Source organism: Schistocerca nitens, chromosome 7 (assembly GCF_023898315.1).
Source record: "Schistocerca nitens isolate TAMUIC-IGC-003100 chromosome 7, iqSchNite1.1, whole genome shotgun sequence".
Classification (NCBI taxonomy): Eukaryota; Metazoa; Arthropoda; class Insecta; order Orthoptera; family Acrididae; genus Schistocerca; species Schistocerca nitens.
The window spans coordinates 627635553-627661918 of record NC_064620.1 but is presented as its reverse complement, the minus strand read 5'-3'; the positions used below and the strand labels follow the sequence as shown (position 1 = coordinate 627661918).

Genomic DNA, 26366 nt, shown 5'->3' with positions numbered 1-26366 from the left:
TGGTGGGGGGCACTAAACACCCTGTTGCTCCTGCTCCATCTACCTCAGGAGCAACGCCCCCCCAACCATCGGGGACATCAGTTCCCCCTTCCCAGCCGGAGAAGCGTAAGACTTCTTCGGCTCCTCTCGCCGGGAAGGGGTCCCTTGAAGACCTCCCGTCGCAAGTTCCAACCGGTGCCAAAGCCAACAGCCGCAAGTGGCTCAAACAACCGCCGGTCCCTGGTCGTCGGGACACACGGTTGTCGTCTGTCCCTGAGACTGACCCAGTGACGCCCTCCCAGCCTGAACCACCGAAGGCACCACGCGAGAAGCAGAAGAAGAAGAAAGTCCCCAAGGCTACCTACATTGCGGTGGCACCCATTCCACCTCTTCTTACAAGCTCTGCGTCCGAGGCTGAGGTGGAGATTCTGGCATCCGCTGAGGACATGGATCACGCCAGTCCCTCGGACGCAATGGATGGCTGTTGTACAGGTGGTGACTCAGTAGCAGCAGGGGCCCCAGAGGCGTAATCTGCCTCCCCAGTCCCTTCACGCCTTTCCCATCCATGGCCAATACCATCCTCCAGTGGAACTGCAGCGATTTCTTCCACCATCTAGCTGAGCTCCGACAACTTATCAGCCTTCATCCTTTCGTTTGCATTGCTCTGCAGGAAACTTGGTTTCCAGCAATGCGAACCCCCACCCTCCGTGGCTATCGGGGTTATTATAAGAACCGGGCAGCTTATGAAAGGGTGTCTGGTGGCGTCTGCATATATGTCCTTAACTCTCTTCACAGCGAGTTTGTACCTCTACAAACAGCTTTAGAGGCTGTCGCTGTTCGGGTGTGGACGCCACAGGCTGTTACCGTCTGCAGTATTTACCTTCCACTGGATGGTGCTGTCGCGCAGCATGTCCTGGCTGCTCTGATAGCCCAACTGCCGCCACCCTTCTTGTTGCTGGGCGATTTCAATGCCCACAACCCTCTTTGGGGTGGGACTGTCTCCGATGACCGCGGTCGTGCCGTGGGACATTTGTTGGCTCAGCTCGACCGGTGCGCCCACGCATTTCAGTGTGGCCCATGGCTCGTTCTCGGCCATCGATCTCTCTCTTTGCAGCCCCGTACTTGTCATATCCCTCCACTGGAGAGTGCATCCTGACCTGTGTGGTAGTGACCATTTTCCCATCTATTTGTCACTGCCCCAGTGTCATTCTTCTGATCGCCTGCCCCGCTGGGCTTTCCACAGGGCTGACTGGCCGGCTTTTACTTCCGCTGCCACCATTGTGTCTCCCCCACAGGGTGACATTGACAAGGTGGTCCGTGTCTTAACCATGTCAATCATTTCGACGGCCGAGGCTGCCATCCCCCGCCCTTCTGGACTCCCTCGGAGGAAGGCTGTACCCTGGTGGTCGCCGGAGATTGCTGAGGCTATGTGCGACCGTAGGCGGGCCCTCCAGCGCCATAGGCGGCACCCGTCTCTTGAGACCCTCATCGCCTTTAAGAGGCTCCGTGCCTTGGCCCGTCGTCTTATTACATGGCGTAAGCAGGAGTGCTGGGAGCGGTATGTCTCATCCTTGGGCTCCCGTGTCTCCCCCTCGCTCGTGTGGTCCCGGATCCGGCGGATTTATAGACACTAGACCCCTATGGGTGTCCCTGGGATCTCCTTGGACGGCGCTGTCTGCACGGACGCTGCCGCCATTGCTGAACACCTTGCTGCGCACTTTGCTAAATGCTCTGCGACTGCAAGTTATCCCCCCGCCTTTCGCTCTCTCAAGGAGCGAGCAGAGCAGACGCCGTTATCGTTCCACACGCGTCGTTCTGAAAAATACAATGCTCCTTTCAGCGAGAGGGAATTCCTCGCTGCTCACGCCGATTGCCTTGATTCACCACCAGGACCAGACTGCATCCACGCACATATGCTAAAGCATCTCTCCTGGAACTGCCAGAGACACATCCTCACCATCTTTAACCGCATTTGGAGCGAGGGCGTGTTCCCGTCGCAATGGCGAGAGGGTCTTATTGTCCCCATCTTAAAGCCCGGTGCGGACCCACTGACGGTGGACAGCTATCGTCCCATTACCCTCACCAACGTTTTGTGCAAATTGCTCGAACGTATGGTGGGGCGGCGTTTGTGTTGGGTCCTTGAGTCGCGCAGTCTCCTCGCTCCATCCCAGGGTGGCTTCCGTCGGGGCAGGTCTGCTGCAGACAATTTGGTGCGGCTGGAATCTGCTATCCGTACGGCCTTTGCCCGACGTCAGCATCTCGTTGCTGTATTTTTCGATCTGCGGAAGGCGTATGACACCACATGGAGGCATCACATCCTTGCTACGTTGCATGAGTGGGGTCTTCATGGTCGGCTCCCGGCTTTTCTTCAAACCTTTTTATTGCGCCGCTCTCTCTGGGTGCAAGTCAGTGCCGCCTCTAGTTCATCTTATACACAGGAGAATGGGGTCCCGCAGGGCTCGGTGTTGAGCGTCTCCTTATTTTTAGTGGCCATTAATGGTCTGGCTGCAGCCGTGAGGTCGTCAGTGTCTCCTTCTTTGTATGCCGACGACCTCTTCATCTCCTTTAGCTCCACGACTACGGCAGTCGCCAAACGCAGGCTGCAAGTAGCCGTTCGCAAGGCAGCATCATGGGCTCTGACTCATGGTTTTCAGTTCTCTGCAGCCAAGACTCGAGTTCTGCACTTCTGCAGGCGTCGGAAGGTCCACCCTCATCCTGAACTTTACCTCGACGGCCACCTGCTTGAAGTGGTGGACACTTGCCGCTTCTTGGGACTCGTGTTTGATGCCCGGCTCACATGGGTTCCTCATATTACTCAGCTGAAGCAAAAATGCTGGCGGCACCTCAAAGTCCTCCGCTGCCTGAACCACACTTCTTGGGGTGCAGATCGCTGCACGCTGTTGCGATTGTACAGAGCCCTTGTGCAGTCCAGGCTTGATTATGGGAGCCTGGCCTATGGGTCTGCGTCACCCTCAGTGTTGACGATGTTAGACTCCATACACCACTGTGGGGTTCTACTTGCAACTGGCGCTTTCCGTACGAGCCCCGTGGATAGTCTACTTCCGCTGCGGATTCGCCGCCATCGACTGCTCGCCGACAATGCTGTCCACGTTCATTGCTCGCCGGGCCATCCCAATCTTCGCCTGCTTTTCCCTACCATAGTCCTCCATCTGCCAGAACGGCGACCTCGGTCTGGGCTTTCCGTAGCTGTCCGCGTCCAGTCCCTGCTGTCGAAACTGGGCTCATTCCCTCTTCTGCCTCCCTTCCGGGTCCGTGCACCTACGCCTCCCTGGTGTTTGCCCCGGCCGTCCATCCGTCTGGACTTGGCACAGGGACCCAAGGACTCAGTTCCGCCTGTGGCCCTCTGTCGCCGTTTTCTTGCGCTCCTCGCCTCATTTCCGGGCTGTGAGACTGTCTACACTGATGGTTCCCTGGTTGATGGTCGCACTGCCTACGGTTTTGCTCACGCTGCCCATGTTGAACAGCGCTCCTTGCCGGCTGGCTGCAGTATTTTTACTGCAGAGCTGGTGGCCATATTGCGTGCTCTTGAGCATATGCGTTACTGCTCAGGTACGTCCATCGTCATCTGCAGTGACTCCCTGAGCAGCCTCCAGGCCATCGACCGCTGCTATCCCTCTTCTCCCCTGGTGTCCTCTATTCGGGAGTCTGTTTCCGCCATTACCCGTTCTGGTCGTTCGGTGGTCTTTGTTTGGACGCCAGGTCACGTTGGCATCCCGGGGAACGAACGTGTCGACAGGCTGGCCAAAGGGGTGATCAACGCCCCAGCTTTGGAGATCGGCCTTACGGCTCGCGATCAGCAGCTGGTGTTGCGCCGTAAGGTGCTTGGGATGTGGTCTGTTGAGTGGCGTGGCATGACAGCCCCGAATAAACTGCGGGCTGTCAAGGAGACGTCCAATGTGTGGCGCTCCTCCCTGCGGGCTTCTCGCAGGGACTCTGTAATCCTGTGTCGGCTGCGCATCGGCCATACCTACCTGACGCACGGCCATCTTTTGTGTGGGTCCCGGCTGACGGTCGCCCACATTTTATTGAAGTGTCCCCGACTGCGCCCCCTCCGGCAGTCTTTTAATCTCCCGGGCACTTTGCCTTTGATTTTATGCGACGATGCCTCCATGGCTGACAATGTTTTACATTTTATCCGTGGTAGTCCTTTTTATGGTTCCATTTAGGGGGGTCCTGCACCTTTCCCTTTCTGTGTCTTTTGTCCTCGCGTCTCTCAATATTTGTTGCTGTTTTGGTGTGTCGTCGGGTGGTTGACTCTTTCCCTTTTTTTTTTTTGTGGTCAGTCAACCAGTCTCCGGCCATCTTCTTTTCTTGTGTTTCTTTCTGTCTGGTGTTCGTCTGTACTCTTCCTTTCTGTAGTGTTCGTTGCCTAATTTGTGTTCTTTAGTGCCTGGGGGCGGGGGGGTCTCCTTCCCCTTGGGGTTTTTTCTGCTCCGCGACTTTATGTCTCGCCTGTTTTTTTGGAATGGGGGACTGATGACCTTAGCTGTTTAGTCCCCCTTAAACATCCCAACAACCACCACCACCACCACAATGGCTTGTTGACAACTTGGCCCCACGGCTTCATGTCGTCTGCGCCTCCCTCGAACCTTGTGACCACATTTTACTATCTGAAATCGGGGTGCATCTGATCAAGTCGTGATTTTCCTGTCGTCTGGTGTCCAACCGATGTGCTCACGATTAATGGAGAGGCACTGAAGGCGATGTCGTGCTGTTAGCAAAGGCTCTCTCCTCAGTAGTATGTTTCTATAATCCATTAACGGCAGATTTCGCCGTACTGTCCTAACTGATACGCTCGTCGTAGGTCCCGTATTGATTCTGCGGTTATTTCACGCAATGATGCTTGTCTGTTAGCACTGGCAACTCTACTCAAAACCCACTGTTCGTCAGAGTTTCGAGTCCTCCCTCAATCATGGGTGTGTTAGTTTAAGTCATATTAAGTAGTGTGTAAGCTTAGGGACCGATGACCTAAGCAGTTTGGCCCAATAAAATCTTACCACTAATTTAAATTTTTGGTACAAACAGAATTTGTAGTGTTTTGAATTTTCTGGGTAGTGCTGCGGCTGAGTTTCTATATGTTTTACTGGTAATTAGCTTAGCTATAGGTCAAGAAGACAAGTCTATACTCTTTCTTACCGTATCTGTTGATACTGAATAGTCAACAGAACATTTTTCAATAGAAATCAGTAATTTGCAACAGTTGGAAGATGTGGTAGATCAGATGTGATAAAAGTACCGTAAATTAACAGCTAAAGTCACACATGGTACACACTAGGTGTCATTTCAGTAAAAAGATTATGACATTTGAAGAACAACAGAATTGATGGTGCTAAATTCTACGGGGTTCCTGGACGAGGAAAAACATACTTACTTGGTGTAGTTAATACACTAACAGTATTCAGAAGCGAGCCACGAATAGTGCCTATGTTTCTTGAGTGAATTAACATTCGCTGTTACCGAATGATTCTATTTGCTTCAGTCCGAAACTGCGAATCTGCTACTACGGTCGCAGGTTCGAATCCTGCCTCAGGCGTGGATCTGTGTGATGTCCTGACGTTAGTTAGGTTTAAGTAGTTCTAAGTTCTAGGGGACTGATGACTTCAGATGTTAAGTCCCATAGTGCTCAGAGCCATTTGAACCATTTGAATTAACATTACTCGACAAAGAAAAAAGAAAAAAGCCTCATAAAGTCAAGTATTTGTTTGTTATATAATTGAATGTATTTGTAATGGTACTAATATTTAGAAAATAGAAACGTAGTTACTTATGTATCTCTGTATTATTGTACTACATGAGAGAACATAGAATTCGGAAGAAATACTTTTATTTGAAATTTCCCACATAGCTCAAAGCTGCAAAACATTTTGTACCCTACCCGTCTATAACTGAGTAAGCATATGTTAAGGTGTCTGCGTTTTCTAATTTCATTATGGCCGAGAAAGACGAAAATACGCCAGTGGTCTGTGAATTAATGTTATTCATGTTGTACTTATTTTAACAAATTTTTTTGTGCCTCGTATTATTTTGTTTGAGGTACACATTAGGTGACTGACAGCGGACGGACTTAGTTATTACAAATCCTGAAGTCTTGAGTATGTGTTGTGGTGACCTGCTGACGCCATGAACAGTGGTTTCGTGCCGCAGCTGGATGTTCCTCCATTTAAATATGAGCCCACGACACAAGCAGCAAAAAAGTGTAACGTGAAAGTTGATGAGTATCAGTCTCAGATTTGCTTTTGCTCATGAATGTGCACTGGTGTAAACAATAAAATCGGGTTTGTGAATCCGTAGCCGGACTTTGTGTCACTTTACAGATCGCAGAAAGCAGTTACCATGACCGTCTTGGCTGATCAATTTATTAGACAACATAACAGAAGAAAAAAACATACATTTAGTTCTTTTGACTTACACTCCGCATTCTGAAAATGAACCTTCTACAGTCAGATAAATATGTAGAATAAGTATATGCTGCAAGGTAAATGGCCTGCTGTTCAAAGATTCACGAAAGAATTAGTATCATAGCATGTCAGTATCTCGTGACTTTTCACAGTCAGTTTCGTGTATGTTTTGTGCACATGAGCTTTCCTGGGGAGCGCTGAATTCTGCGACAACACATAACTAGAATAAATCACACAGACGATTATGAGTATCGTTCTTTACATCTTCCATTTATTCGCGAAATCGCCCCAATATTTAGAACAACAAGACAGTATTCCCTGCCCCAAAGTTTTAACAGATGACTACCCTACCTATTCCGGTGAAATGATATCGTATTGCGTTTGCAACTATTGCTTTTATATTTGCGAATGGTCAGTTCTATCGCTGACATCAATTCCTACCGGAGAATATACTCTCCCTCTCTGTGTCTAGAAGCTTATTCCCTACATAGGAGATGTGGACAATGAATGCTATTGAGGTCCGCTCAGTGATGCGCTGCCATTAAAATACTGACTTTAATGTGAGGAAACACCGGCCCTATCTGATTATACGGTCCCACTTTCTTACGGTGGGCATTAACAGAGAACGGTAACAAGGAAAACAAATGAAGCAATGATACTAACATTTAGTGAGCCACTCAATAAGTATGACCTACAAGCCGTCCACATCCCATTTATTGCACAAAATTCTTAAGTATTGCGAACAGAATATTGGAACTGTGAACAATGACTGAATGGCGGGACAAAATGGCGGGAAATGATCTATTGTGACCAGGAGACAGGCAATATGGACACCAATCTCATTTTGTTCTCAAGAATATGGCGATTTATTCACCTTCAAAACTGCCTAGGTTTTGCATGAAAAGAATGTGTCAGATTAATACACTAATCTTTGGTAAGATATAGAACAATCGCTACATGTTAACCTAACAATTTCATCATGAATCGCTACCAAACTCCTTCTAGCACAAACTAAGCAGTATCACATACACTGAAGAGCCAAAGAAACTGGTACACCTACCTAGTATCGCGTAGGGCCACTGCGAGCACGCACAAGAGCCGCAACACGACGTGCCACGGACATGAGTAATGTATGAAGTAGTGCTGGAGGGAACTGACACCACGAATCCTGCAGGGCTGTCCATAATTCCGTAAGAGTACGAGGGGCTACAGATCTCTTCTGAACAGTACGTTGCTAGGGATCCCAGATATGCTCAACAATGTTCATGTCTGGGGAGTTTGATGGTCAGCGGAAGAGCTGAGAAGACTTTTCCAGGAGCCACGCTGTAGCAATTCTGGACGTGTCGCATTGTCCTGCTGGAATTGCCCAAGACCGTCGGAATGCACAATGGAGGTGAATGGATGCGGCTGATCAGTCAGGATTCTTACGTACGTGTCACCTGCCTGAGTCGTACCTAGATGCCTCATGGGTCTCGTATCACTCCCACGTCCCACACCATTACAGAGACTTCACCAGCTTGAATAGTCTCTTGCTAACATGCAGGGCCCATGGATTCATGAGGTTGTCTCCATACCCGTACACGTTCAGACACTCTATACAATTTGAGAAGAGACTCGTCCGACCAGGCAACATGTTTCTAGTCATCAAAAGTCCAATATCGGTGTTGACGGCCGCAAGCGAGGCGTAAAGATTTGTGTCGTGCAGTCAGTAGGGTACATGAATCGACCTTCGGCTCCGAAAGCTCATATTGATGATGTTTCATTGGAATGCTTCGAAAGCTGACATTTGTTGATGGCCCAGCATTGAAATCTGCAGCAGTTTGCGGAAGGGTTGCACTTCTGTCACGTTGGGCGATTCTCTTGAGTCGTCGTTGACCTCGTTCTTGCAGGATCATTGTCTGGCCGCAGCGATGTCGGAGATTTCATGTTTTGCCGGTCTACAAATATTCACGGTACACTTGTGAAATGGTCGTATGGGAAAATCCCCACTTCATCGTTACCTCCGAGATGTTGTATCCAATCGATCATGCGCCGACTATAACACCACGTTCAAACTCACTTACATCTTCATAACCTACCATAGTACCAGCAGTAACCGATCTAGCAAGTGCGCCAGACGCTTACTGTCTTATGTATTCATCACTATCGTACCGCCGTATTCTGCCTATTTACATATCTCAGTACGTGAAGCCATGCCTGTATCAGTTTCTTTGGCGATTCACGCCTGAGCACTGCACACAGGAGTACTTAGGTAATTTGGGTTGTGCACTCCCTCCTACGTCATCACACACATTCTCACATACTCGTACTGAATCATGCATTGAAATTCCTTCCAGTTCAAAAGTACACTACTGGCCATTAAAACTGCTACACCAAGAATAAATGCAGATGATAAACGGGTATTCATTGAACAAATATATTATACTAGAACTGACATGTGATTACATTTTCACGAAGTTTAGGTGCATAGATCCTGAGAAATCAGTACCCAGAACAACCACCTCTGGCCGTAATAACGGCCTTGATACGCCTGGGCATTGAGTCAAACAGAGCTTGAATGGACAATGCACTGGCCAGGGCAGCAGTCGAATATTTTCTGTATCCAGAAAGGCCCCTACAGGACCTGCAAAATCCGGTCGTGCATTATGCTGCTGAAATGTAGGGTTTCGCAGGGACCGAATGCAGGGGAGAGCCACCAGTCGTGACACATCTGAAATGTAACGTCCACTGTTCAAAGTGCCGTCAATGCGAACAAGAGGTGACCGAGACGTGTAACCAATGGCACCCCATAACATCACGCCGGGTGATACGCCAGTATGGCGATGACGAATACACGCTTCCAATGTGCGTTCACCACGATGTCGCCAAACACGGATGCGACCATCATGATGCTGTAAACAGAACCTGGATTCATCCGAAAAAATGACGTTTTGCCATTCGTGCACCGAGGTTCGTCGTCGAGCATACCATCGCAGGCGCTCCGGTATGTGATGCAGCCATGGTCTTCGAGCTAATAGTCCGTACTGCTGCAGACGTCGTCGAACTGTTCGCGGAGATGGTTGTTGTCTTGCAAACGTCCGCATCTGTTGATTCAGAGATCGAGACTTGGCTGCACATTCCGTTACAGCCATGCGGATAAGATGCCTGTCATCTCGACTGCTCGTGATACGAGGCCTTTTGGGATCCACCACAGCGTTCCGTATTACTCTCCAGAACCCACCGATTCCATATTGTGCTAACAGTCATTGGAAGTCGACCAACGCGAGCAGCAATGTCGAGATACGATAAACCGCAATCGCGATGGGCTACAATCCGACCTTTATCAAAGTCGGAATCGTGATGGTACGCATTTCTCCTTCTTACACGAGGCATCACAACAACGTGTCACCAGGCAACGCCGGTCAACTGCTGTTTGTGTATGAGAAATCGGTTGGAAACTTTCCTCATGTCAGCACGCTATAGGTGTCGCCACCGGCGCCAATCTTGTGTGAATGCTCTGAAAAGCTAATCATTTGCATATCACAGCATCTTCTTCCTTTCGGTTAAATTTCGCGTCTGTAGCACGTCATCTTTGTGGTGTAGGAACTTTAATGGCCAGTAGTGTATTAATAAAACGTATTAAGTCCGACTGCATACATAACCAAAGAACTTACAATCTATGAGCCCCTACTACTTCCAATGATGAGTTTTAGAGATTCAACAAAAATTCTTTCCCCCAATTAAACAAATGCTTTCACACGCTGACACAGTAAATGGTGGCGCATTCGCATATTCTGTAGTGGGTCACCAGCAGACCAATTCTGCTCTCACTCACGTTGTTGCCACCCTAGCTGAATAATCTTCACACGATTGTTTTCTTAAGTACACCACACTCGCGCGCTGCCTACTATCTTTCTTTGCATATCTCAGAAACGGCGCTTCTCATTGCCTAGTCTACAGACTGTGAGAGCAGCGGCATCTACTTACCATGTGTCCATTCCTGGGAGTAGAAAGGAGTCACTCCCAAGCTGTAAAACTAACACTGTAAAAGAAGCTCAGTGGATGTGGTGTAAGCATTCCATTGGCCGTGCGGCTGATGGCCACGTAGTACGTTAGACGCAATGTCTCAGTTACCACAAAACCGTACTCGTCCGCACAGTCATTACTCTATACGCAATTTGTTTTTCAAATTAATATAACGCATCCTAGTTTAAACTAATATAGGGCAAGCCAACAGCCTTTGCCTTGTCTGTTCAGACCCCGACCACGAGATTCACTGAAGCCAAAGTAAGCCATTACTCACCACGAAACGTTGCTTACCCGAGCAAAGTATTTCACACTCGGGTTAAATCTAGGACGCAATAAATTATTCAAAATTATCTCTAAGTACATACATGATTTCATCTACATTATCAATACGGAGACCTTCTTTCCTAGCTGAAAATTCTAACATTAACAAATCTCCCGTTTAGCTTTCTGCAAGCATTTCCTGTGAAATTTATCTTACAAACCTCATATACAATACCGACATTCGTGAGATCATTCGGAGCTCATACAAAGATCAACTTGACGCCCTCACAGTGAGCGCATTCGAAGCTCTGCTCCCCGTCCGATCTTTATGGAGAGGAGAGCTGGACTTCCTTAAGGTAGCTGACTACAGCATACTGCATCTGAAGATCCTATCGCTTCTTTGACTTCTACACCAAAGGGTTATAGTCATAAGTTCGTAACGAATTGGAACTGCAGTGGCAGAATCCGTGACATCCCATCCCACACGTAGCTGAGGACACGCTCAAGGAGGCAGGCACGCAGATTACCACACTTACCTCAAACACCAGAAAATTATCAGACACACAAAATACAGGTAAAAGGAGTATGAGGACACACGAAGATTGGGATAGGGTGTGCAAAAGATAAATACGTACTCTAACCAGTAGACAGGCTTTGAGTAACTCACAGGAAAAACACTCGATCATGGCTTGATGTCTGAATTTTGCAACAAAATGTGAAAGAGGAACAACGTTACGCTTTCAGTTTTAGTGACTCGAAGAGTATTTTTGCGAGTAATAAATTTGAGGTACAGTTCTGAGCAAATCGTTAATACAGAGAAGATATTTGCGGTTGAGAATACAATTCCGTCTGGATGACAGTACGTTTTTAGGGCAGAGACTGTTCTACTTACCTAGACGAGGAGATTGATCTGTACAGGTGACACCACGTGTTCAGAAATGTGCTGTACAGGAAATAAGTGGTTAAAATGGAAGTGAAAAATTTTCAATTTTTTTTCTGGTTATATTTATTAATAACTTACCACTAACTACATGGCTTTACAGAATCACATTCTAAAAGTTTTGTCGCCTTTGTCACTGACAATAATTTTTTAACTGTCTACAAGTAACAGTAATCGACTAAGTAATTAATTCTGGTCTAGATATCACACTGAAAATAACTTTCGTTTGTTTTAAAGGAAAATTATTTGTGCCACAGATGTAAGTTCTAAGACGCAAATTACACTACGTAATTTTTGTTTTAGAACTTTTGTGCAACATCAGGAACGGAGAGTCCCTGCAAGGTAACCAAAAACTCTCATCGAAATGATCAACTGAAGCTAGATTCTGCTTGTGACGTCGCCCCCTTGTAAATTAATTGACGGTCGTAGAATAGACAGCAAGGTAGAAACCGCGGAGTAAAGATGAGGATGTGGAATTGCCTAAGGTATTGACACCCTGCTAGCGGTATGTGTGTGTCGCGAGACTGCAACCGACTCGCACGATTGCAAAGTAGAACTGACACGTCGTATTGTTAGAAAGCGAACACGACAGCCCACTGAAGGGACAAGATCACCTCGGCGTTGCGTAATTTGTTGTACAATCCACCTCTAATCCGTTAAGATGCTACTCGACGCTCTGAGCAGAAGTTATGCCTGGGAAGGTACTGGAGAACTGGGGGCTGCAGCGACGGCGGCGACGGCGGGAGCCGGCGGCTACTGCGGCGGCGGCGCCGGCCCTGGGGCTGACGGCCGCTCGGCCGCGCGCAGCTGCGTGCGGTGCGGGAAGCGCAGCTGGTAGGCGGGCTCCCCGCCCTCCGCCACCCACACCGAGCCGTTGGGGGCGGCGCGCAGCACGTGCAGGGCGGCCGCGGCCACGTGCTCCGGCCTGCGCGCGCACACACACAGACAGAGCAGGGGTCAGCGGCGACAGGCAGCAGTCGCGCCTCGACAGTCCGTCACGCTAAATACGCTACTGGCCACTAAATTTGCTACACCAAGAAGAAAAGCAGATGATAAACGGGTATTCATTGGACAAATGTATTATACTAGAGCTGACACGTGATTACATTTTCACGCAATTTAGGTGCATAGATCCTGAGAACTCAGTACCTAGAACAGCCACCTCTGGCCGTAATAACGGCCTTGATACGCCTGGGCATTGAGTCAAACAGAGCTTGGATGGCGTGTACAGGTCAGCTGTCCATGCAGCTTCAACACGATACCACAGTTCGTCAAGAGTAGTGACTGGCGTATTCTGACGAGGTACTTGCTCGGCCACCATTGACCAGACGTTTTCAATTGGTGAGAGATCTCGAGAATGTGCTGGCAAGGGCAGCAGTCGAACATTTTCTGTATCCAGAAAGTCCCGTACAGGACCTGCAACATGCGGTCGTGCATTATCCTGCTGAAATGTAGCGTTTCGCAGGGATCGAATGAAGGGTAGAACCACGGGTCGTAACACATCTGAAATGTAACGTCCACTGTTCAATGTGCCGTCAGTGCGAACAACAGGTCACCGAGACGTGTAATCAAAGGAACCCCATACCATCACGCCGGGTGATACGCGAGTATGGTGATGACGAATACACGCTTCCAATGTGCGTTCACCGCGATGTCGCCAAACACGGATGCGACCATCACGATGCTGTAAACAGAACCTGGATTCATTCGAAAAACTGACGTTTTGCCATTCGTGCTCCCAGGTTCGTCGTTGGGTACACCATCGCAGGCGCTCCTCTCTGTGATGCAGCGTCAAGGGTAAACGCAGCCATGGTCTCCGAGCTGATAGTCCATGCTGCTGCAAACGTCGTCGAACTGTTTGGGTTGGTGTTTGTTGTCTTGCAAACGTCCCCATCTGTTGACTCAGCGATCGAGACGTGGCTGCACGATCCGTTTCAGCCATGCGGATAAGATGCCTGTCATCTCGACCGCTAGTGATACGAGGCCATTGGGAACCAGCAGAGCGTTCCGTATTACCCTCCTGAACCCACCGAGTCCACATTCTGCTAACAGTCATTGGATCTCGACCAACGCGAGCAACAATGTCGCGACACGATAAACCGCAATCGCGATGTGCTACAATCCGACCTTTATCAAAGTCGGAAACGAGATGGTACGCATTTCTCCTCCTTACACGAGGCATCATAACAACGTTCCACCAGGCAACGCCGGTCAACTGCTGTTTATGTATGAGAAATCGGTTGAAAACTTTCCTCATGTCAGCACATTGTAGGTGTCGCCACCGGCGCCAACCTTGTATGAATCCTCTGAAAAGCTAATCATTTGCATATCACAGCATCGTCTTCCTGTCGGTTAAATTTCGCGTCTGTAGCACGCCATCTTCGTGGTGTAGCATTTTTAATGGCCACAATTGTATAATACAAAATGATACTTGACTTTTCCTTGATGTTGTGATGCGAATGATTCATATACTATGTGATCAAAGTATCTGCACACCCCTGAAAACATACGTTTTTCATATTAGGTGCATTGTGCTGCCACCTACTGCCAGGTACTCCATATCAGCGACCTCAGTAGTCATTAGACATCGTGAGAGAGCCGAATGGGGAGCTCGGCGGAACTCACGGACTTCGAACGTGGTGAGATGATTGGGTGTCACTTTTGTCACACGTCTATAAGCGAGATTAGCACACTCCTAAATATCCCTAGGCCCTGTCCCGATGTGATAGTGAAGTGGAAACGTGAAGGGACATGTACACCACAAAAGCGTACAGGCCGACCTCGTCTGTTGACTCACAGAGACTGCCGGCAGTTGGAGAGGGTCGTAATGTGTCATAGGCGGCCATGTATCCAGACCGTCAAGCATAAATTCCAAAATTCATCGTGATGCACGGCAAGTACTATGACAGTTAGGCGAGAGGTGAGAAAACTTCGATGTCATGGTCGAGCGGCTGCTCGTAAGCCACACATCACGCCGGTAAATGCCAAACGACGCCTTCCTTGGTGTAAGGAGCGTAAACATTGGACGATTGAAGAGTGAAAAAAGGTTGTGTGGATTGACGAATCATGGTGCAGAATGTGGCGATGCGATGGCAGTGCGTGGGTATGGTGAATGCCCGGGGAACATCTGCCAGCGTGTGTAGTGCCAACAGTAAAATTCGGAGGCTGTGATGTTATGGTGTGGTCGTTTTTTCATGGAGGGACTTGCACCCCATGATGTTTTGCGTGGCACTATCACAGCACAGGCCTACATTGATGTTTTAAGCACATTCGTGCTTCCCACTGTTGAAGAGCAATTCGGGGATGGCTATAATATCTTTCAACACGAACGATAATGCACGGCCTGTGACGGAGTGGTTACACGACAATAACATCCCTGCAATGGACTGGCCTGCACAGAGTTCTGACCTATCCTATAGAACACGTTTGATATGTTTTGGAACGCTGATGTCGTTCCATGCCTCACCGACCCACATCGACACCTCTGCTCAGTGCAGCACTCCGTGAATAATGGGCTGACATTCCCCGAGAAACCTTCCAGCACCTGATTGAACGTATGCCTGCTAGAGTGGAGGCTGTCACCAAGGCTGAGCGCGGGCCAACACCAAATTGGATTCGAGCACTACCGATGGAGGGCGCCACGACTTCTAAGTCATTTTCAGCCAGGTGTCCGGATACTTTTGATCACATAGTGTATGTATCTCCGCTTGGATAAGAGGAGAGAAGTTAAAATAAATAAACGTTACTATTAACGTACACGATGTATGAAATTCATTCCTGTCATGTGCTAAGCGAGAGCACATTCGTTAAATTATTTTGACTGCAGAGAAATACGAAATTTATTCGGAAAGTAAGGTCCGATTTGGCGTGAAATGGAAATCACAGTGAAAATTCAGTGGATCTTTGCACAGGTGTGTCGCGCAGTGTGTTTAGTGTACCTGTCGATCGCTTGGCGTCGCTCTTTTCAGTTCAGAATGCAAAGTGATCACGTAGAAGTGCCTGAAACAACAGCGTCTCCCACCAACTATGTGGATCTGGTGAGAGGTTTCGCCTGAAGCTATGCAGCCCACGTAATATAAATGTCATGCGTCGCTATCATCAAGACACTTCTCAGCCGCATTCTGCAGGGGCAATGAAGACGCTCCTGCAGCGTTTTCGATGCGAAGTGTTTGATCACCCACACTGTAGCTCTTAATTGGCTCCCTACGATGTTCATCTCTGCTCACATGAACCACTGGCTACGGAGACAACATTTTGGCGCAAACAACGAAAAGCAGAGCAGTGTAGAGGATTGGCGGAAAGCACAGACGGCTGCTTTCTGTGACAAGGGTACTGGAGAGTTTGTACAACGTCTACGTCAGAACGGCGACAGTTTAGAGAGAGAGCTGGAAGGTGTGACTAACTGTTGCGAATAGAAAATTTTTGTTTTTCGCTGTGGTTCCCATTTCGCGACCGATCGGACCTTACTCTCCGTTCAGCCCTTATACGAGGGGCGTTCAGAAAGTAAGCTCCGATCGGTCGCGAAATGGAAACGACTATGAAAATCCGATAAAGCTTTGCACAGATGTGTTGGGTAGTGTCTCTAGTATAACCCCAGTTAGCATCACGTCGCTCTTCTCATTTCTGAGCTCGCAGTGAGTGCGTAAAGATGTCTAGAAAATAGTGTCTGCCGCCAAGTACGAGGGCCTGGTGAGAAATTTCGCCTGAAGTTATGCAGCTAACATTACATAACTGTCGTGCTGTTTCTTCTTCAAGACAATTCTCAGCCGCATTCTGCAGGGGCAATGAAGATGCTCCTGCATCGTTTTCAAATGGAAATGTGAGATTACCCACAATACAGTCCGCAATTGTCTCCCCCTGAGTTTCATCTCTGGTCACATGAACCGCTGTCTTTGAAGACAACATTTTGACACAGACAACGAGGTGTAGGCCAGCGTGGAGAATTGGCGGAAAGCACTGGCGGCTGCCTTCTATGATGAGGCTATTAAAAAGTTGGTACAACGCTATGACAAAAGTCTAAGTCAGAACGGCGACTACGTAGAGAAGTAGCTGAAAGGTGTAGCTAATTGTTACAAGTAAAACATTTCTGATGTTCACTGTGGTTTCAATTTGGCAATCAATCGGAGCTTACTTTCTGAACAGGCCTCGTATTTTTCCTATATCGCACCTGTTCACCATCTCACATAGCAACCAGTCACGCATCAATGTCGAGCGGGTGGCCTATACAGCAAAGACGCAGGGGCCATTCGCCCAGCTGCTGGGCCAGCAGGCGGCAGAGAGAAGTCACTGGCCCTGTGGACCTACTTGCCTCCGTGCAATCACACGGCCACGAAAGGGTCCGTTTGCATCCTGGCTCCTACACAATATTTAAGTCGGCACCTCGACTGTGCTACGGCAGTTCATTCCTAATGAGCTTTCTGGGCCAGATGCCGACTGCAGTAGTGATTCGTCAATCAAAGTGTCGTTAACCGACGGAGTCTTATACGCCATAGTCTTTCCAGCAACCTCCTCTACGTGGACCAGACTGTGCCGCCAGCGGGCTTCACCGAAGGGAGGCCTCTGTGCAGAGGACGTGTGCGGATTTTGCTGTTGGTCGCCATGCTGCTTTGTGTTATGAACTATTGCATTCCAAAACGAACTATCTTTGATATTTCTTGAGGCAATCAACCCAACAGACAGTTATTGTGCCATTCGAATGTAATTCTGACCGAACCACGTGCTGTCGATGTAACAACTTGCTCCAAGGAGAAGAAATTACTTAATGTGTTTACTAGTAAACATGCTCTGAATTTTTTACCTGGGATCCGTTGTTATTGAGCCTCCAGTCGCGCCGCACGTATCAATTTTAACTATCTATGTACAACTAAAGTACGTGTCGCAGCTAAGGAAACATCAAACAAAATTCTGTCACTAAATATTGGATCAAAATCCTGCTCAGTAATATTTACTGCAAGCCTGCCTGGCAGTTAAGCTTACAGGTATAGAGACGTAGAGAAACAAAAGGAAAAGTCACTATACCACAGGTAGCAATGGGCCATAAATGTTTTTGCATTGTCCTCTCTTGCAGTTAAACGTCAATTAGTTCTCCATAAACCGCAAACCGATGTCCTCATTTCTCTCATTGCATTATATTCCACTTGCTCCAAGGTGACAATTATGTAGACTAGAAGCAGAGGTGTCTTTTACCGTGTTTAGTAGTTAGCTAGAGATCTGGAAAATCACTGGACCTAGGGCACAACCCTGTGGTATTCTCACTTCACAGGTACAAAATGCACCATTAGTCTACTAGATCCACAATCCTCCATATGTTAAACGTGCAGAACATTAAGGAAGTGACCAATTTATCGATAATGAACTTATCATGTATGTTAAAAATAACATCCGATAAAACTAGCAGTTTTTAGTTAGATAGCCATTCGAACGCCTGTGAATGTGAAATGCTGCTATTGGAAAAGACTTTTACGATATTATCATGTATAAATACTCATCCGGTAACTTTCAAATACTCTTAGTGAAACATGAGTCATTATTGTGACAGTTAGTCGACCATACATAGCAAATGGTAGTATTTGCATATTTCAAAAGTAATTTTCTTAAACACTCAGATAAAAGAAAGTATTTTGAAATGTCACTCAACACTCGAAACCTAACAGAATCACATTGTAAAACAGTACACTAAACACAGTATTTGTGGCTGAACAGTCAATGATACACGTGTTTGCACAGCAGGGTTTGTAAAACAAAATGATCATGTAGCACCATTAGCCAGAGGAAGATCGGCTGTCTGGTGCAGCTTGCCCGTCTTTGAGATGAACATGAGATGAAATGGTTACGACAACACAAACGCCCAGTCTCCAAGCGAAGATAGCTTCCAACCCGATCGGGAAACAAACACGGGACCAAACCATCTAGAGGCAGCGGCGCTACGCACCGTGATAATTGTCTCTTTGAACATGATGCACGAGTAGCCATACTTAATAATTTACGTGGTCACAATAAAGGGGCAACGTAGAAAAAGTTGGAATAATCAATGAACAGACAGCAGAAAATTTCAAGGCACTCTTAGATGAAGCTGACGGGAGGGATGTGCATATTGTGGCAGGCGTCAACTCCAGTTTTATTGTACTTATATATCAATTTCTATCGATTTCTAACAACTGCTTTCCTAATAAAATAATACAGTCTGACAGTAATATGCACTCCGTCTTCAGGCCACAAGTGGCCCATCGGGACCATCCGACTGCCGTGTCATCCTCGGCTGAGGATGCGGATAGGAGGGGCGTGTGGTCAGCACACCGCTCTCCCGGTCGTGATGATGGTTTTCTTTGAGCGGAACCGCTACTATTCGGTCGAGTAGCTCCTCAATTAGCATCACGAGGCTGAGTGCACCCTGAAAAATGGCGGCCCGGATGGTCACCCATCCAAGTGCCGGCCACGCCCGACAGCGCTTAACTTCGGTGATCTGACGGGAACCGGTGTATCCACTGCGGCAAGGCCGTTGCCTCTGACACTACTGAGACATTGAAAAAGACTTTGATTACAAAAGGAATCGATATGCAATGCACAAAGAAAAGTAAATTATGTGAAATGGATAGAAGAAACAGAGAAGTAAGAATGATTTCTTTTTACTGAAACTTCTATTGTGTTTCAAGGAAAGTAATTAAAAAAATCGATAACTCCTGTATAATATCTGATATTAATAATGCAGCTAATAAAATTAAATACTGATGGCAATTGACAGTTTACGAATGTCAAGGATTTTGTTATTAAACAAAACAGCTAAATAATAAATGATCTTCATATATCCATAATTAAAACGGATGACTTGGGACGTCAGCTGGTATAATATATGTTAAAAACGACGTAATTCCTCCAGCTGTATTAAGGTGTTGATTTTATTGGCAACTAGTTTCGATGTTGTTACAACATCTTCAGGCCCGTACTTGTTGACAGTAACCGTATGTGTCTAACACTAGTAGTCAGTGGTGAGATAGGTGTGTTCCATGCGGAAGGCAGGTAGTAACTGATGTCAGTTGTCTGTTCCATGCGGAAGGCAGGTAGTAACTGATATCAGTTACTACCTGCCTTCCGCATGGAACACGCCTATCTAACCACTGACTACTAGTGTTACACACATACGGTTACTGTCAACAAGTACGGGCCTGAAGATGTTGTAACAACATCGAAACTAGTTGCCAATAAAATCAACACCATAATACAGCTGGAGGAATCACGTCGTTTTTAACATAAATAATAAATGATACTGGTCAAATAGTCAGTCTGTTTATAATTACTTCCTACCAGAAGCTCAAATGATTGGCACCATACAGTTCAGTGAATAAATCAATAGACTATAATTACAAAAGAAGCAACAGCCTTGATGTACACATATAGCTGAATCATAATTACTCAATGCTCTCTCAGATGAACTAAGAACTCTTACAGAGTTGGTAATATCTCAACTACATGGCCGAATTCCTGCTCTCTCTCTCTCTCTTGTGTGTGTGTGTGTGTGTGTGTGTGTGTGTGTGTGTGTGTGTGTGTGTGTGCAATATGTTCGGTTAAATTTGTAATGCTTAGCAATTACAGCCTAATAAGTTGGATTATCTGATTTCCAGATTCCCTTACACGATATCTATCAAAATAAATGTTACTAATTACCGACAAATCTTCCAGCTTTTGACGGCAGTGGGACGGAGAGTATGTACACAGGAATAATAACACTCCTACCCTAAAATAACGGACTCTATCTCAGTTTGGATCTAAAAGAGCCTCAGCACAGAATATGCCGCTTTTAAATTCACGAATCAGATTATACAAAAATTTAAATGACAAACTACTGACGACTGGTAGTCTCTGTGACTGGTGTAAAGCATTTGAATACGAATGTCACAAAATTTTAAATTCAGCAACTGGAAATATAAATAAAATTTTCTTGAAAATTAATATCTAGTTCTGCGCAAACTGACTGTTATTAAACGTAGATTAAAAAAAGCCATGCATGCAGTTCTTGGCTGTACAAGGCCTGACCTCGCCTTTAGAAGTAATTCGTGAACGTAAGGCAGCAACGAAACAGAATATTCTAAGTCCTTAAGTATTTACGAGGCCTGTTCAGAAAGTAAGCTCCGATTGATTGCCAAATTGAAACCACAGTGAACATCAGAAATGTTTTACTTGTAACAATTAGCTACACCTTTCAGCTAGTTCTCTACGTAGTCGCCGTTCTGACTTAGACTTTTGTCATAGCGTTGTACCAACTTTTCAATAGCCTCATCATAGAAGGCAGCCGCCAGTGCTTTCCGCCAATTCTCCACGCTGGCCTACACCTCGTTGTCTGTGTCAAAATGTTGTCTTCAAAGACAGCGGTTCATGTGACCAGAGATGAAACTCAGGGGGAGACAATTGCGGACTGTATTGTGGGTAATCTAACATTTCCATTTGAAAACGATGCAGGAGCATCTTCATTGCCCCTGCAGAATGCGGCTGAGAATTGTCTTGAAGAAGAAACAGCACGACAGTTATGTAATGTTAGCTGCATAGCTTCAGGCGAAATTTCTCACCAGGCCCTCGTACTTGGCGGCAGACACTATTTTCTAGACATCTTTACGCACTCACTGCGAGCTCAGAAATGAGAAGAGCGACGTGATGCTAACTGCGGTTATACTAGAGACACTACCCAACACATCTGTGCAAAGCTTTATCGGATTTTCATAGTCGTTTCCATTTCGCGACCGATCGGAGCTTACTTTCTGAACGCCCCTCGTATATTAGTATGAACCTTAACTGGTAGTCACATGTTTCAGATCTTAAATTTTTGAGCTCTGCAACTTGTGTGTTATGGAAAATGGTTCAAATGGCTCTGAGCACTATGGGACTCAACTGCTGAGGTTATTAGTCCCCTAGAACTTAGAACTAGTTAAACCTAAGGACATCACAAACATCCATGCCCGAGGCAGGATTCGAACCTGCGACCGTAGCGGTCTTGCGGTTCCAGACTGCAGCGCCTTTAACCGCACGGCCACTTCGGCCGGCCCTTATGGAAAATATCAGAGTTTATTTGATGGTCGTTAAACAAACGTCGGCCGAAGATCGGGAGACTAAACCCAACAGACAGTACGTCTTCAAGTGGCTACGAAGACTCAGCAGTTTTGTATACTGATAGCAGCCTCATAGTGCACTTAATTCCTTATGTAGCTTTCTTGCCAACAATGAATCGCAATTACAGTAGGTTTCATAAATATAGTATTGGAAGAAAAAAATGACTTACAGCATCCTTCAATCAGCCTTTGTGCGACATAGAAAGGAGTGCAGTACATAGCAACATTATGTAAATGTAACTTCAAACGTAAACTAGGATCTCATATGCTTCATAACTCATTTAACTCCATAGCAAAATTTGCGGATGTGTACTGTTCTGAAACTTCTATCTGCCAGGAAGTTTCATATCAGCGCACACTCCGCTGCAGAGTGAAAATCTCATTCGGGTGTACTGTTCTAATTGTGTCTACGAAGATTGTGCTTGTGTGTGTGTGTGTGTGTGTGTGTGTGTCTGTGTGTGTGTGTGTGTGAGGGAAGAGGGGATGAGAGAGAGAGAGAGAGAGAGGCAGAGAGAGATTTAAAAACAGGCATGTGAACGGTCTGCATACTGTCTAATTTCATTGAGAAAAACTGTTATAGTTGGCAAACTGACTGTTTCTGTATCATCGCAGATACGATCGTTGGAACGTTGCAGATAACTAAATTAACAGCGACACATACATGCACAATGATGAGCCAAAATATTAGAACCACCTGCTTAATAAATAAACATGTTGTAGCTGGGATTCTCAGTCATAAAATTTTTTTGAAGGACATCGTCTTTCCGCCAGTGACTGTTATTTTTAATAGACTATTGCAATTTCGGCCTTAGGCCATTATCGAGTGCTGATATTAGGGCTCTAAGCCATGTCAACGTAATGTAAGCTGACACATTTGTATGTCGTTGTCAGTACTGTTAAATACACTCGTGACGTTGTTACACAGTGCGAGCACACGTATTCAAACATGGTAAAGCAACATAATCTGTAAGTTCACGTGATCGTTGAACAATCACTAGTCACAAATCCATTGGACCGCAGCCGCAGACTACTGTTTGCAGGCTACCTGCTTAATAGCTTGTTTGTCCGTCTTTGCAAGGAAATCATCACTGATTCTATTTATCAGGGATTCGACAGTTTGTTGGCAGGTTTTTAGAGGTGTGTGGCGCCCGATAACAACCCACGTGGGTTCCATAGGATTTACATCGGGCGAATTTGGTTCACTACAACGCTCCCCAAACCACTGTAGGACAGTTATGGCTCCGAGACATGGACACTTACACTGATGAAAGATGATATCGCCGTCGGGGGAGACTTTAAGCACGAAGGGATGCAGGTGGTCCGCAGCTGTCAGCATGTCTTCGATTACGACCACAGGTCCCCTACAAGCGCAGGAGAACGTCTACCGAGCATAGCACTGCTCCCACCACGCTGCGCTGCACGTTTCGAGCCGCTGTTCACCTCGATGACGGCGTTTGCGGTGAGGATCATCGACCCAGTGTAGCAAAAATGTGATTCACCCGAAGAGCTGACACAGTTTCATTGATTTCCGATGGTCACGTGCCTGCTGCTGTCGTAATTGACCATATCGTTGGGTCAACATGTGAACACATAGGAGTGGTCTGCTGCGGAGCTACATGTTCAACAATGTACTATGAACTGTGTGCTCTCAGACACTTGTGCGTGCACCAGCGTTGTGCTCTTTCGGAATATATGCCACAAATCGCCATTTATCATAGCAGACACGCCTCCGAACGCCTCGTTCTGTGAAGAATCGTGGACGTCCAACCATTTAGCGCCTAGTGGTAGTTTCACAGTCCTATCTCTTTCCGTAGGTGTTCATGACAGTAGCACTTGAACATTCTACCAGATTCGCCGTTTTCGAGATACTCGTTCACAGGTAATAATAATCTCTCCTCAGATTCCATGTTTCACTACAGGGTTTCACTACACAAATGATCAGACAATACCAGCAAGTACCAGGCTCTTCATCTATGCCGATGATACAGCAGTAGCTGTTCAGGGCCAACCTTTAAAGAATTAGAGGGAAAACTGTCTCTAGCAGTGGATGAATTCTCCAAGCACTATGATGCCAACCACCTGAAGCCCAATCCCAGTAAAACTCAAGCGAGCGCCTACCACTTACGAAACAGGGAAGCGCAGCAATAGCTGGACATCACATGGCGAGGAGAGCGACTGGAACACTGCCCGACACCAGCCTACCTAAGTGTCTCACTGGACAGGGCTCCAACGTACAGGCAGCAATGTCTGAGCGTGAAACAGAAGGCCGTTGCTCGCAATGGGATACTCAAGAAGCTGACTGGCAGCAGCTGGGGAGCCAACCTGCACCTCCTGAGGACTTCTGCACTTGCGCTTTTTGTATCAGCCCCTGTGTATGCTGCTCAGGGTGGAACGCTTCACCTCATGCTAAGCAAGTTAATATTGAGGTCAGCGATACTGCAAGGATCATCTCAGGATGCTTGAAGCCAACACCAGTGCACAAATTGTATCCGATTGTCGAAGTAGCCCCACCCAGTATCCGGAGGGCCACTGCTGCCGACAATGAGAGAACAAAGCAACATCCCGCCTTAAATCCCGCAAGAGTTTCCTCGCTGGGACTGCGGCACTGGAGGGAGCAGCAGAGGCAATTCGTCTTGCAACACGGATAGCTCACTGTCCGTAGACGTATCACCAAAAGAAGAACTAGCTCCTGGCGCAAACTTACAATACTCTGTGTGGAGGTCCGTCAACCGCCTAAGAGAGAGCGTCACCCGACGCAACACCAATCTGAAGAAATGGGGAATCCTTCCAGCATATGTAGACACCTCTTGCGGCTGCGGGACTGAAGAAGATCCAAGCCACCTGCTTGTATGCCCCCTCCTAAACAATACAAGGTTTACGAAGGAAATGACAAAGCTATTGCAGCTGCTATGTTTTGGAAATGCTGACCGGACACGTAAATGAAATGAATGAATAATCTGTCCTTTGACAAAATCGTTTATCTCAGTGATTTTCCCAATTTGCGGCCCATATTTCCCCTAAGGTGATCCCCATCCATCTCTCCTGCGCTTACATACTTCTCATAGCGCATCACGTCACCACGTGGCAAAGATTTGGCTGCGGGCTTATCAGTGTGTAGCGTAACACGTAATAGTTGTGGAGAATACTCTTGCTTATCAATTTCCAGCGGAATATACTCAGTAAAACTACAATCCACACGAAATATTAATGGAACACTAAATTTTCTGTTACCATTTGCAGGAACAATGCCACAAGCTCGAGTTACAGATAGGAATTTCAAATTGATTCCGTATTTCTAGATTTCCAGAAGGCTTTTAACACTGTACCATACAAGCGGCTTGTAGTGAAATTGCGTGCTTATGGAATACCGCCTCAGTTATTTGAGTGGATTCGTGACTTCCTGTCAGAGATGTCATAGACCGTAGTGACTGACGGACTGTCGTCGAATAAAACTGAAGTGATTCCTGGTGTTCCTCAAGGTAGTGTTATAGGCCCTCTGATGTTCCTTACCTACATAAATAATGTAGGAGACAATGTGAGCAGCCGTCTTAGGTTGTTTGCAGATTATGCTGTCGTGTATGGGCTAGTAAAGTCATCAGAAGATCAAAACAAGTTGCAGAATCGATTTAGAAAAGATACCTGTATGGTGTAAAAATTGGTAATTGACACTAAATAATGAAAAGTGTGAGATCATCCGCACGATTGGTAAAAGGAATCCGTTAAACTTTGGTTACACGATAAATCATTTAAATCTAAAAGCAGTAAAGTCAACTAAATACCTAGGAATTACAATTACGAACAACTTAAATTGGAAGGAACACACGAAAAATGTTTTGGGGAATCCAAACCAGAGACTCCATTATACTGGCAGGAGACTTAGAAAATGTAACAGATCTACTAAAGAGACTGCCTATTCTACACTTGCTCGCCCTCTTCCGGAGTACTCCTGCGCGCTCTGGGATCCCTACCAGATAGGATTGACGGACTACACCGAAAAAGTTGAAAGAAGAGCAGCACCTTTTGTATTTCCGCGAAATAGGGGAGAGAGCGTCTCTGAGATGATACAGCATTTGGGAAGGACACTATAAAAAGAAAGGCGTTTTCCATTGCGAAGAATCATCTCACGAAATTTTAGTCACTATCTTTTTCCTCCGAATGCGGAAATATTTTATTGACGGTGATCTACGTAGGGAGAGACGACTATCATAATAAGGGAAATCAGAGCTCGCTCGGAAAGATATAGGTGTTGTTTTTTTCTGCGCGATGCTCAAGAGCGGAATAATAGAGAGTTATTGTGAAGATGGTTCGATGAACCTTCGTCCAGGCACTTAAGTATGATTTGCGGAGTATCCATGAAGATGTAGATGTAGATGTAGAAGGCCTCTCATCGTTATTCTAACCAACAATTGTGTTTTCATCTCTGCAGGGAGCCCCTGCGGGTTTGCGGGTAGGAATAGGCACGCGGTATTCCTGCCTTTCGTAAGAGGCGACTAAAAGGGGTCTCAAACGTTTCGGCTTATTGTGATGGTCCCCTCTTGGGTTTGACCTCCATTTATCCAAATTTCCGTTGTTAGTGCATGCCATTTGGGGAAGGACGCCTTACGTGGTGTTTTTCTATTGGTCCCTCATGCACCACCATCTTGCATGCTACCTATTGTCGTG

The 26366-nt window shown here is 46.7% G+C and overlaps 1 protein-coding gene across 1 annotated transcript in view; it reads right to left on the bottom strand.

The window, feature by feature from the left end:
• Positions 1 to 11559: 11559 nt before the first annotated feature.
• The window catches only part of LOC126195799 (15-hydroxyprostaglandin dehydrogenase [NAD(+)]-like), a 198411-nt gene continuing 183604 nt past the window's right edge, over positions 11560 to 26366 (bottom strand). Inside the window, exons 6-7 of the mRNA XM_049934435.1 lie at positions 12406 to 12532; positions 11560 to 11610 (exon numbers count right to left, since the gene is read on the bottom strand). Of these exons, the coding sequence (XP_049790392.1) occupies positions 11560 to 11610; positions 12406 to 12532 (178 nt within the window). The remainder of the gene's footprint in view (positions 11611 to 12405; positions 12533 to 26366) is intronic.